At 39.9% G+C, this 13335-nt stretch overlaps 1 protein-coding gene across 1 annotated transcript; it reads right to left on the bottom strand.

The window, feature by feature from the left end:
- Window positions 1-6732: 6732 nt before the first annotated feature.
- On the bottom strand, window positions 6733-7845 carry LOC107457962 (uncharacterized). Its single transcript, XM_016076162.1, has one exon. It carries the CDS (start codon window positions 7843-7845, stop codon window positions 6733-6735), a length of 1113 nt encoding a protein of 370 aa, XP_015931648.1.
- Between the last annotated feature and the right edge of the window lie 5490 nt (window positions 7846-13335).

The raw sequence follows: 13335 nt of genomic DNA, 5'->3' as shown, positions 1-13335 counted from the left end.
AGATCAAATTTAACTTCCGGGATCACTGACCTTAGACCCATTATTTTGTGGTAATGGTCTGCATGTTCTTTGGTTAAGAACCTCTCTTGACTCCAAAGGTCCTTTGGAGTGTTCTCTTTCTTGCCTCTTGAATTGGTTTGTTTTTCCTTGGGAGCCATGATCTTGATGAGCCTTAGCTTAGTGATCACGGAAAAGCACACCAAACTTAGAGGGTTGCTTGTCCTCAAGCAGAAGGAGAGAAAGAGGAGAGAGAGGAAGAGAGAAAAAGGAAGGAGAGAGAGAGAAAGAGTATGAAAAAACTAATGCTGGAGTTGGAATAAAACCAGTTTTAATTTGGTTTAAAACTAAACTGAACTATAAAAACTGGTTTTTTTTAATAAACTGATTTTCATAAAAACTATGGTTTCAGTTCAGTATTTTATTTAAAAAAAACTGGTTTATTTAAAACAGTTTTAGTTCAATTTCAATTCAGTTTCAGTGAAACCAGTTTTTTTGCACACCCCTACTAGGACATGAACGTGGAACTCCTCCTCCTCCTCCTCCTCCTCCTCCTCCTCCTCCACTACGCTCCAACCTGAGCCTTCCATTCTATAAGGTTTTATTGGGTTGCTCGTCTTAAAACCTGGATGCGCTTTTGCATATAAATATAATAACACAAATTGGTGGATTAATAAGTTGGTGTATATTGGTTAAATTAAAGATAAGTAATATGTAGAGAAGAATATATATCATACCCACAAATGGTAAAAGCCTTCTAGCTACTAGTGGCTCCTTTCACTACCTGAAATATTAAACCATTATTTGTTATAACACAAATTAAACATACAAACTATATTAAAAGAGCTGAATATTCTATTTTACCTTTGATTAGTGGTTGGATCTCTCGAGCTGTTGGGTAGCTGAAGAGTGCAGGAAGGCCATGCAAGCCAAAAGTAACAATGCAATAAAAACTCCCTTCATGCTGTGATTATTCAAAGGTATCAAGAAAAATTCAACACTTAGTTTACAATCTAGTTAAATCTAAAGAGACAAGCAAAATTAGATGAACAGATGTTGCAAAAATTAATAAAAAACACCCAACAAAAGAAAAATAAATCGAAAGAGGTTGAAGAACACAGACCTGAACAAGAGTGATTCTTCTTCACTTGGGTTGTATTTTTTTAAATAATTAATATTATTAGTTTGATTTAATGGGAAATGAAAATGCTTAGCTTGTCTAAAAAAAATTTTTGAATTTTCAAAATCGTTTTCAACTAATTACTTATTTAATCCATCAAAGACCAACCTTGCACTCTACCCCTACCATTCTAATTCTCTCTCTTTCTTCAATTTCTCCTAATACCCAATTTATCATCTCCACGCAAATACTAATATTTAATAGGAGCCAATATTTGTGCAAATAATTAATTTTCTAGTGTAGTAATAAAACTAAAAATGGTTAATGATACTCATCGTACGAAACTTGATCCTTTTTTCTTTTGATCTTTTTATGTATTTCATTGATAATGACATCTACTTTGTTTTATCACCCTTTTCTTTCTTTGTTATTTAATTTGTATCATACTTTAGTCTTCAGCTCCCATTGCTTTTTGCTTTGTCCGAAAAAAAAAAAGATCATTCATGACAATAATGAAAGTGTAGTTTCTGTTCACGAGGAATTGAAAGAGAAAGAGAGAGATAAAAAATGTGAAGGATGAAGAGATGGGAGAATGGAATGAGAGTATATGAAGATGGCATGGGTTATCATATATTAGCTAAGCCTTCAAATTAGATCCATATGTTAAATTATATCATTTGTTGAATTCACATACATTTTTCTCTGTAATTGATTTATGGCCGAAACAAAACCAACACCCCTATGACCTAACAACAGCCATTCCACTAAAATTGTTTAAAAAGAGTAAAACTTTGAAAAGCAGAAGCTGCCATTTCCATTCTATTCACTCTCTCTTTTTTTGTGACCCACACATCTTTTTCTGCAAACTATGTTTCCTTCCTTCTTTTCTTTCTCACCTTCGTGCCTAGCTAACTCTTTTTCTTTTAATTAAAAAAATTGCTAGCTAACTTATTAGTTATAAGACTAATAAAAAATTGATAATTTATTTCAATAAAATAATTGAAATTTAAAGTTACATAAATATTTTTAATAGAATTTGGTTATGGTTACGATGGGTAACCGGAGATTAGTGGGCTACATTTATTGGGTTGGCCCAATCGTCTGAAGGAGGGAGTTCTTTAGGTAAGTTCGCGTCTGGGAGCATCTGCCCGACTTGTGTATGGGAGAAAGAATGGGGAGTGGTAACTGCAAAGACACTCTGATGCCTAAGTCAGCAAGGGTCTAAGTAAGTTTGGAGAGTATGGGAACTTAGAGATACCTGAGGGGTGTCAGTGTATTTATAGTGGTGAACCAATAACTACCGTTGGAGTAGTTCCACCTTTTAAGGAGGATAACCGTCCCTTTATCTTAGGGAAGTTGAGATATGGCTCCTGGAAGTGGGTTGAGAGATTTTAGGGACAGTCACTTATTCAAATAAGTGTTATCTACCGGCTAACCCTCGTTCCCGACTTCCTTAGGGTGGAGCTTGTGTCGAATCCGACCTCTTCGCAAGAGGTCGGTTACGTGGGGGGGCCAATCTATGAATTGGGCCTTTTATCTTATTTGGTCCTGGGCCTCAGTGTTGGGCCAGGGTATGAATAGTGCCCCTACTAGAGTTCAAGCTCTTTTATTTATCAGTTGGGCTCAAGTATTTAACTCGGGCTTGTAGTCGACTTGGTGAAGGACCGACGTGATTTTTCGTAAACCGACGTGATTCAAAATTCTTCAACCGTCACGTCTAATCAAACGTCGCGTCTCTTTAAGGGGTTTAGCATTTACACGCGGGGAGCAGTTACATTGGTAACGACGCATCTCTTAAATGATTACGTCGCTTTACTGTTATGCCCCTAGCGTGTTAATAAATACTTTTCCCTCTCTTTCCTTGTTTTGTTTCTGAAAACTTTCTTCACTTACACCCTCTGTTCAAAAGAGAAAACTCCTTCCCTTTCGAGTGCTTTGGCTGTTCGTCGTATTTATCTTTTACCTAAGTAAAAGGTCAGTTCCTTTTCTTTCTCCTTTTTTACAAATGTTTTTACTTGCATGTTTTTTTGTTTAGAGCAGCATTGACTGTAGGCCTAGTGACTCTGTTTGTCTGAAAAACTTACTTTAGGCCCTTTAGAGACCCTGTTTTTTATTCTTTTTCCTTTTTTTTTTGTAGGGTTCGTCACTCTTTTAGAAAAAGATGTCTTTTTTAGAGTCTCTTTCACTGTGGGTGGATGGCACCGTTCTTGGGGAGAGCCCCCTGGTAGATACCAACTACCTTACTGACCTGCGTACTCATCATAGGATCTGTGCTTTTGATGAGGATGAGCCAAAATATGAATTGATTACCCCGGGTCCAGAAGATCGGGTTTGTTTCGGGAGGACTTCTGATGCGGACCCCATTTCTTCTTTATGTATGAAAGCTTTTTTATCCGCCTGGGTGTTTTTCATCCTTTTTCTGACTTTGAGATAGCTGTTTTATCTCATTGCCGTGTTGCCCCTACTCAGCTTCACCCCAACTCTTGGGGTTTCATGAAAATTTACCAATTCATTAGCCGTGCATTAGATTTTCCGACTTCTTTGAAGATTTTCTTCTTTCTTTTTCACATGACCAAGTCCTTTAGTGGGAAAAATAATAAACAGCAGTGGGTATCTTTTCATGACTTCAAAAATTTCTTTTTTAAAGTTCAAGCCGTGGAGGGTCACCACCCCTTTTTTTCTTGGATGAAAATTCTTCTCCCCGTTTCTCCCGTACTGGTTAGAGACCTCTCCTCTAGAGAAATATAACCTGGATGATTTGAATGAGGCATAGGAGGCTATATTGGGGTTCTTCCAAGAAGTTTGGGGAAGAGCCCCTTATCTTGATATAAAAAAGTTCCTCCAGGAGTCTCCGACCTTTGTACAGACTCAATTAGGTAGCTTTATTATTTATTTTCTATTATTTCCTGACTTGATTTTATTTTCGAGCTGTTGTCTTTGACTTGTAGGCTGATTCTTTTATTACTTAATGGTTTTTGCAGAAATGGTGAAAAAGAATTCCAGCTCCTCTTATCAAAGGGTCCAGGATGCCAAGACAAGATCTCGTGCCAGGGTGAGTGCTGTCAGGGCTACTGGCATTCTTCCTCCTCTTCCTCCTCACAACTTGGAGACCCCCTCCCGACATATTGTGATATCTTCTTCTGCTTCTTCTCTTCCTTCTCCTCCGCCCTAATCTTTCCCTGAACCAGAAAAGAAGAAGCGCAAGACTTCAGAGTCTGGCTCTTCTTTTGATGGTGAGACTAAATTTAATGGGCCTCAATTCGTTCGGAATCATGTCTATCCTCAAACTCGAATAAGTATGGATGATGTTTCTGTTCGAAACCATCTTAACATTCTGGTTTAGGGGAGCGTCTGGGCGGCTGGGGTATGTACCAAATTGCTTGATATTTTTGAAAAGACTCCCCTCAACTCTTTGGGTTCTTCCCAAAAGGTTGAGCAGCTGGAGGGGAGAATTTTTTTATATCAAGAGGAAGAGAAGAGGCTTAAGGAGGAGGTCACTGAGTTGAAGGAGGAGAAGGATTATCTCCAAGAGAGGGAGAAGAGGTTGATGGGCCAGTGCGCCATGGCGGAGGGTCTGAAGGAGAAGGCGGAGCAGAACTACATTAGGCTCTTTAGGGAGAATTTGGATCTGAAGAAGGAGTTGGCAGGATGTTGGGAGGCCTTCCAGGAGCTGGAGGACTCTGTAGCTGAAGGTTCCGAGGAGGCGTGGAGGATCTTCAAGGAACAGGTGGGAGTTATTGCTCCCGACCTAGATCTTTCTCCACTGGACCCCGACAAGATCGTGGTTGATGGGGCCATTGTTTATCCTCCCCGACCTGAGATGAATTCTAGCCTGAAGACTTGGGGGCAAAGAATAATAGAATCTCCTCCACGACAAGAGGATGTTCCGAGTTCTTCGGGGGTTCCTTCTCAGGGTCCTGATCAGTCTGCTCCGTCCTCCCCTGATGCTGCTCCGACTTCTCTCCCTGGTCCTGGTGGTGCTCCGACTTCTCTCCCTGGTTCTGGTGGTGATGGCCCTTCTCCTGGTGGTGGTGATCTCCCTTCCTCTTAACTGATTATGGCTATATAGGGGACCCAGCCTGTGGGTCCCCTATTTTTTAAACAATTTTTATTTTTGTTTCATTGTGGTGGTTGGTAAACAGTATTTCCTGGCCTTTTGTGGCCGTAAACAAAAAAGATTTAAAAATACCCTTTTTTTGGATAAGGGTTTAGGATATCTTTGTTGCGTGCATGCTTTCCGTTTAGGTTTTGAAAAATCTCTTTGATCTTTTTTGCCTTTTTTGAAAACCTTTTGTCTTAGCTGGCTGTCTTTTGTCTAAGTTATTTTGAATTTTTTCAAAGACTTGGGATAGCCTCTACCTTTGGTTTTTTGACGGATTTTCTTATCTCTTTTTGGTATTCCTCATACTTAACTTTTCTTTTTATTGAGTTTCCATAACTTAGGTTATTTTTACAATGCATTTCATTTCTTCTCGGTTTTTCCGACTTGTAAGTCGACTAATTTTTTAGTTCTTTCATGATCTACTTTTATAACATCTTTACACCGACCTGTATCTCATCGTTTTATCCTGACGACCATCTAGGTCGGTTCATGGAATTTTCATGTTTTGTCGAGCTTAAGTCGGCGCATTTCGTAGAAAGAGTGAGAATAACGTAAAAAGGAACTTATAAAGAGATATGGAAAAAAGATCTTTATTTATTTGCAAAGGTACTTTTTGCTACTAAGGGTTTTGACAATTTGTTCCTCCTTAGTCCCCACTTTGATTCCTCGTTAAAAACCCCCCTTCAAAAAAGCCATTTCTTTGGGAAAAAACCATGAAGTTGGGAAAAGAGTACATTAGGGAGTGGAGTTCGCTTTCAACTATAGTACCTTTTCATATTACAAGCATGCCACGACCTAGGTAGCTCGACGCCGTTTAAGTCGGTCACCTTATAATAGCTTTTTCCTAACACCTCACTAATTTTGTATGGTCCTTTCCAATTGGCAGCAAGCTTTCCATCCCCATATTTGTTGACTTCAATGTCGTTTCTAATCAAAAACCAAGTTTCTGGTGTGAAACTTCTTCGAATGACCTTTTTATTATACCTGTTTGTCATCCTTTGTTTCAACGCTGCTTCTCTTATCTGGGCTTGTTCTCGGATTTTGGGGAGTAGCTCAAGTTCTTCTTTGTGCCCCTGTATGTTTTTGACCTCATCGTAGAAGTTCATCCTTGAACTTTGCTCGTTGATTTCAACTGATATCATGGCTTCTACGCCATAAACAAATGGAAGGGTGTTTCTCCCGTGGCAGACTGAGGTGTAGTCCGATAAGCCCATAGTACTTGTGGGAGTTCTTCAGCCCAAGCTCCCTTTGCATCTTACAACCTTTTCTTTAACCCTGCTAGTATGACTTTATTGGCTGCCTCGGCTTGTCTATTTTCTTGTGGATGTTCTACTGAGGTAAACTGATGCTTAATTTTCATACTGGCTTCTAGGTTTCTGAAGATTGAGTCGGTGAACTGAGTGCCATTATCAGTGGTAATGGAGTGAGGTACTCCATACCTTGTGATAATGTTTTTGTAGAGAAACTTCCAACTTCTCTGGGCGTTGATGGTGGCCAATGGTTCTGCTTCGATCTACTTCGTGAAGTAGTTTACCCCCACTATCAGGTATTTTACTTGTCCAGGCGCCGGGAGAAATGGCCCTAACAAGTCCAATCCCCACTTTGCAAAAGGCCATGAAAAAGTTATACTAATGAGCTCCTCGGGGGGAGCGACGTGAAAGTTTGCATGCATTTGGCATGGTTGGCACTTCTTCACGAATTCTGTGACATCTTTCTGCAAGGTCGGCCAGTAGAACCCAGCTCGGATGGCCTTTCTGGCTAATGACCTGGCTCCAAGATGATTTCTGCAGATACCATTGCGGACCTCTTCTAAGACTTCTATTGTCCTTGAGGTTGGGACGCACTTTAATAATAATGTTGATATTCCCCTTTTATAGAGGACGTTTTTCACCAAAGTGTAGTTTTGTGCTTCCCTCCGAATTTTCTTAGCCTCTTTTTTCTCCTTGGGTAGGATGTCGAATTTTAGGTATTCGATTAGAGGGTTCATCCATCCGAGGTCTAATCCAAAGACCTCAAGGATATCTTGCTTGGCCTCTATTTTTTCCACAGAGGGTTCTTGGAGAGTTTCTTGGATCAGGCTTCTGTTATTTTCTCCTGGCTTGGTACTTGCTAACTTGGAGAGGACGTCTGCTCTGCTGTTGAGATCCCGAGTTATGTGTTTGACCTCGATTTCTGCGAAGTGCCTAAGATGTTCCAAGATTTTGTCCAGGTACCTCTTCATATTGGGATCTTTAGCTTGATACTCTCCGTTTATTTGGGAGGTCACCACCTGAGAGTCACTGAATATCACTACTTTTGTAGCACCGACCTCTTCTGCCAGCTTTAATCCTGTAATCAAGGCTTCATATTCTACCTGATTATTGGAAGCCGGGAATTCAAATTTGAGGGAGACTTCTATTTGTATTTCCCCTTTGTTGACCAATATTATGCATGCACCGCTTCCTATTTTGTTTGAGGATCCATCTACATATAGCTCCCATGTAGTAGATTCTTCCTCTTGGTCTCTTGCATATTCTGCTACAAAGTCGGTGAGGCATTGGGCTTTTATTGTTGTCCAAGTTTCGTACTTTAGGTCGAACTCGGATAGCTCTATTGCCCACTGAACCACCCTACCCGTAATATCCATTTTCTGGAGGATTTACTTCATGGGTTGGTTCGTTAGAACTTTGATTGTGTGGGCTTGAACATAAGGTTGTAGCCTCCGTGAGGCTATACTGAGGAGTATGCAAACTTCTTCAGTTCTTGATACCTTAGTTCAGGGCCTTGTAGAACTTTGCTGGTGAAGTATACAGGATGCTGTCTGACCTCATCTTCCTGTATTAGAGCTGATGCCACAGCTTTGTCTACTATGGAAAAATACATGACGAGTTCTTCCCCGACTATAGGTCAGGTCAGAATTGGAGGTTGGCTTAAAAATCTTTTGAACTCCTAGAATGCTTCTTCGCACTCAATAGTCCATTCGAACTGGCATCCTTTCCTTAGTAGAGAGAAGAGTGGTAGGGATCTTAGTGCTGATCCTGCCAAGAAGCTGGAGAGAGCAGTGATAAACCCCTATGTCATGGTTTATCTTGTGCTCAATTGAGTGATTTTTATCAAGTCCTTGCCCACTTATTCATATGATTTGCATGGTTTTACATTCTTCTTCCTGATTTTGTGCTATGATTGAAAATATTCTTCTTTAGCCTTATATTTGCTAATATTAATCCTCTCTTATTACCTTTAGATGCCTTGATATGTGTGTTAAATGATTTCAGAGATTACAGGGCAGGAATGGCTCAGAGGATGGAAAGAAAGCATGCAAAAGTTGAAGGAATACAAGAAGTTAAAGGAACTGCAAAGCTGTCAGCTTGACCCTCTCGAACTAAAACGATCATAACTTGAGCTACAGAAATTCAAATGATGCGGTTCCACTTGCGTTAAAAAGATAACGTCCGGGGCTTCGGTTTGATATATAATTCACCATAGTGGCCGTACAGATATGTGACGCGAACGCGCGCTCCACGCGGACGCATCGCATCTGCGAATCTCATTCTACGCAAATGCGTGGATGACACCTCCGCGTCACTTTGCCGCGACCTGTACGGACCAGATTTCACAATCAGTGATTTCTGGGCTGTTTCTGACCTAGTTTTTGGCCCAGAGAACACAGATTAGAGGTCATAAAGTGGGGGAGTCCACCCATACAACGGAGATACACTCATAACACACTTTTCATAATTTTAGATGTAGTTTTCAGAGAGAGAGGTTCTCTCCTCTTTCTTAGGATTTAGGATTAGGATTTCTATTAGGATTAGGATTGTTTCTTCATACCAGGTTCAATAATTTATGTTTCTCTTCTATTTTTGTTTATTCTGAAGCTTTTATTTGTATTTGATTTATGTTGCCCAATTGGCTTATAAACTTTTCCATGTTAGAATTGACATTTCCATGCAATTTAAGGTATTCCAGATATTTATGATTTTAATTTAGTTTTCTATATTCTTGGCTCTGGTTGATTAATTGGTGACTCTTGAGTTATCAAACTCATCGTGATTGATAATTGCTATTTTTACTAATTGAATTGAATTCCAATAACTTTAGTCTTTTCTTAGGAATTGACTAGGACCTGAGGATCAAACTAATTAGTCCATTTGACTTTCCTTTGCTTTAGTAAAGGTTAACTAAGTGGGATTAAACTCAATTCTTAGCACCATCGATAAGGATAACTAGGATAGGACTTCTAATTTCTCATATCTTGCCGAGAGTTTATTTTATAGTTATTTATTTATTTTACCTGTCAATTAACATACTTCTTCCTTACTTTCAAAACCCCCAATTCACAAGACTCATCATAACCAATAATAAGAACATACCTCCCTGCAATTCCTTGAAAAGATGATCCGAGGTTTGAATACTTCGGTTATCAATTTATTTAGGGGTTTGTTACTTATGACAACCAAAACGTTTGTACGAAAGGATTTTTTGTTGGTTTAGAAGCTATACTCACAACGTGACTATATTTTTACAAAATTATTTACTAGTAAAAATCCTAACATCAAAATGGCGCCGTTGCCAGGGAATTTCAAACGTGTGCCTTATTATTGGTTATTGTAAATATTTTTCAAAAAAAATTCAGATTTTTATTTTAAAATTTTTATCTTATCTTATCTTATTTTTTCAAAATTCAAATCTTTTTTCAAAAATTGTATCTTTTTCAAAATCTTATCTTATCCTTTTTCAAAAATCATATCTTTTTCAAAATCTTATCTTATTTTTTTTCAAAAATCATATCTTTTCAAAATATTTTCTTTTTGTTAGTTTTTGTTTTTATTTTCTTCTACTACTATGAACTCTCACCCATTTGGCTATGAGTCTGGTTACAACTATGTTGCAGGAAGAGAAAGCTATAACAGGAATATGCATCAAGGTCAAAGCAATCAAAGATGGACGGAGCCAAGAGGATCTGATCAACCCTTTAGGCGACAACACCTTCCAAGATATCATGGACGAAGACCATTCTATAATGCATACCAAGATGATAGGTATGGTGAACCCCCTTGTAGTTACCAACAAGCCCCATCATATGCCAATAAACCACCTCCTCAACATAGCTTTGAACCACCACACTCACAAGCCCCTTTCCACCATTCACCTCCATATGACCCCAATCCTTATTCACCACACCAGCCACCATATGAACCATACCCAGAACCACCACCTCAATATACACCATCTCCATATCCTTATCAAGAGGAACCACCTCCGTGTTATGAACATTTTCTCCCAACAAATGAACCCTCCTACCCACCCCAAACCTCCATGGAGAGCACACTTGCCTCTATCACTAGTCTCACCTCTACTCTTCAAGCACTTATATCCCGCATGAACCAACCCTCTACCCCCAATATTCAACCCTCAAGCTCCAATGCACTTTCATCTCAACCACATAATGATCCACCCATCCCATCACCACCATCCTTGGAAGAGCACCAACATCCATCAATCCAAGAGCAACATGATCCCACTGATACTATTGACACAGAACAAGAGAGAGAGGATCATCTTCGCGAATCCATACTTCATAAGGAGCTAGAGGAGGCACTAAAGGTGAAGGTAGTAGAGACCCTTGAAGTTGACAGCGCGGTTGAAGAACTAGTGAAGGAAGACAACAAGGAGGATTTTGTACTGAAGAACGTAGCAGGAAGGAGAAGTTAGGCACTCCAGTGGATAGTGAGCAGCACGATTTGGTATTGGAACAAGTGGAGGAAGCTGGAATTATTGAAAAAGAAGAAGTGGTTCAAGACTTAGGAGATGCTGAACCTCCATGGGAAAGTCAAGTTATAGAACCTCCTTCAAAGACGTTTGAACTGATGTTGAGGAAGGTGTACAACCTCCAAGACATATCATGGTTGAAGACTTTGAAGGGAACGATCAAGAGATGGATTCAATCATTAATGAATTCTTATCTACATTTGAATCCTCTCCCATCGGACTTGACATGGAGATTAAAGAAGAAGAAGAACAACCTCCCATGCCCTTGGTGAACAATAAAGAAGAAATTGAATTAGAAGAAAGCTACCAAGAGGAAGAGGTTGATATTGAAGAAGCTTGCAAAGAGGTGGAAGATGTCAAAGAAGAGCACAAAGGAGTGGAGCTTGCAAGTTCATTAGAAACCCCTCCCCCTAAGTTGCCGTCATCCTTCACAACATTCAAGTGGGTAAAATTCATATCCCTTAGCTTTCTAATTCCACTTGAATATGGGCTACTGGAGACGGATGGTCAACTTAGAGCTCTTTGTGGCATTAAGAGTAAGAGGAAGATGGTCAGTGGTAAGAATTGTCCTGTAAGGTTCATTATGGTTGGAAGCTCAAATTTAAACGCAAAGGTTGGTATAGAGCTCAACTGAATGAGTCTAGGAAGTTGTTTGGCTGCTTCAGTGAGAATTCAGACTGCTTGCCACCGGATGGAACAATATTGCTCAACAAGAAGACGGGTGCAAAAGCAAGGTTTGGGACCCCAAAATTCATTCTGGCAATCAACACTCTTGGGACCTTGTCACTTGCTTTAACTTACTTGAAGGCTTTCTGCGCCTAGTTTGGGATCCCGGAGGATACTGGAACTCCAAACATTGGTGGAGATTTTTGGATGAATACAAGCACAAGCCACCATGACAGGAAGCTCCTCAAATGTCCAACTTAAGGACTTTAACTAAAAGTGCTAGGTGGGAGACAACCCACCATGGTATGACCGTTCCTTTTTCAGTTTAAATTTTAGTCTGTTTTTGAGTTTTGATTGAACCTAGAATTTTGCATAACATTCATTGCATTCTGTATACTACAAAAAAAGAAGAAATCGCACGCGACGCGTCCGCGTCATAGGTGCGTTGAGAAGAAAACAAAACTGAACAGATAGTCACGCGAGAGCGTGGCTGGAGGCGTGCCTTTGGCACAAATTGATCCACACGACCGCGTCGCTGACGCGTCCGCGTCATGTGGGAAAAATGCCTCCCACGCAAACGCGTGCCTTGAAATCGACGTAAAAAGGGTGTATGGCCGAAAGTTGAGCTAGAATTGGGCTGGACTCGTGCTAGAAGCACAAGCCCTGCCACGCGTACGCGTGCCCCACGCGTCCGCGCCGTTTTCAAATTTAGGTCATCCACGCGATCGCGTCAACCACGCGACTGCGTCACCCCAGATTTTTGGCATAAATGCATTTAAACAGAGAGTTGTGCGTATGCGAGGCTACTCTCACGCCACTAGCACAAATCGAGTCACGCGTCCGCGTCACTTGAATTTATCACACCCCACGCGATCGCGTGCACCATGCGTCCGCGTCATATGCGACACACAACTTATCCAGACCAGCGCCAATTATCTTATCTTTTCTTTTCTAATCCTAATTTCTTCTATCTTTTCTTCTTTCTTCCTCCTTTCTTACTTTCTTTTTCTTTTCCATTGGTTTTAAATTTTCTTATTCAACTGTTGTATCTTTTCTGCTATTATCTTGGTGCTTAGTGACTTGTTTTATTCTTGTTAGGTAATATTAATTAAATCAATGCCTATCTTTTATACATGAATTACTTCTGCATTGACATGAATTTATATCATCTCTCTTTACCCACTCTCTTCCCCGTTGTTGCAATTTTTGCACTCTTGATATGCCATTTGCTTCCACTATTTTCTCCGTTGCATGTTGTAGCTACCATGTAATTGAGACCTTTATCATTTGGCATTAACACCCATATTTCATTTATGTTCTTATCTTTACTTCTGGGTTACTTTTCTTCTTTTCCTCTTCTTTCAGGATGGCCACCGAGAAAGGAAAAGGAAAAGCTTCTAAATGGGAAGACAAACAAGTCAATCTGCACAATCTATAGCGAAAGGCATCAGTTGGAGCAGCCCGTCCACTTATACATCTTAGCATGCACCGAGGATGGTGCAACCTTTAAGTGTGGGGAGGTCGGTACCGACTTTCATGGGTTAGTTATTTTCTGACTCAACACCAATGTTTAAACTTCTCTGTAGTTAGTTCTTGTATTTGCATGTTTGATTGCATTATAGTTAGATTTTGTGCATATTTTACCACCACTTGGTTGAAGTAATAAATTTCTTTTCAAGACTTTATTTTATAATATTTC

This window comes from Arachis duranensis, chromosome 7 (assembly GCF_000817695.3).
Source record: "Arachis duranensis cultivar V14167 chromosome 7, aradu.V14167.gnm2.J7QH, whole genome shotgun sequence".
In the NCBI taxonomy this organism is placed as follows: Eukaryota; Viridiplantae; Streptophyta; class Magnoliopsida; order Fabales; family Fabaceae; genus Arachis; species Arachis duranensis.
Note: the sequence above shows the minus strand (reverse complement) of the source record. Positions and strands in the feature narration are given on the sequence as shown.

What these genes read in the sequence shown, in the direction of transcription:
- LOC107457962 (XM_016076162.1), bottom strand. Translation starts at nt 7,845, where the DNA reads ATGGATATTACGGGTAGGGTGGTTCAGTGGGCAATAGAGCTATCCGAG.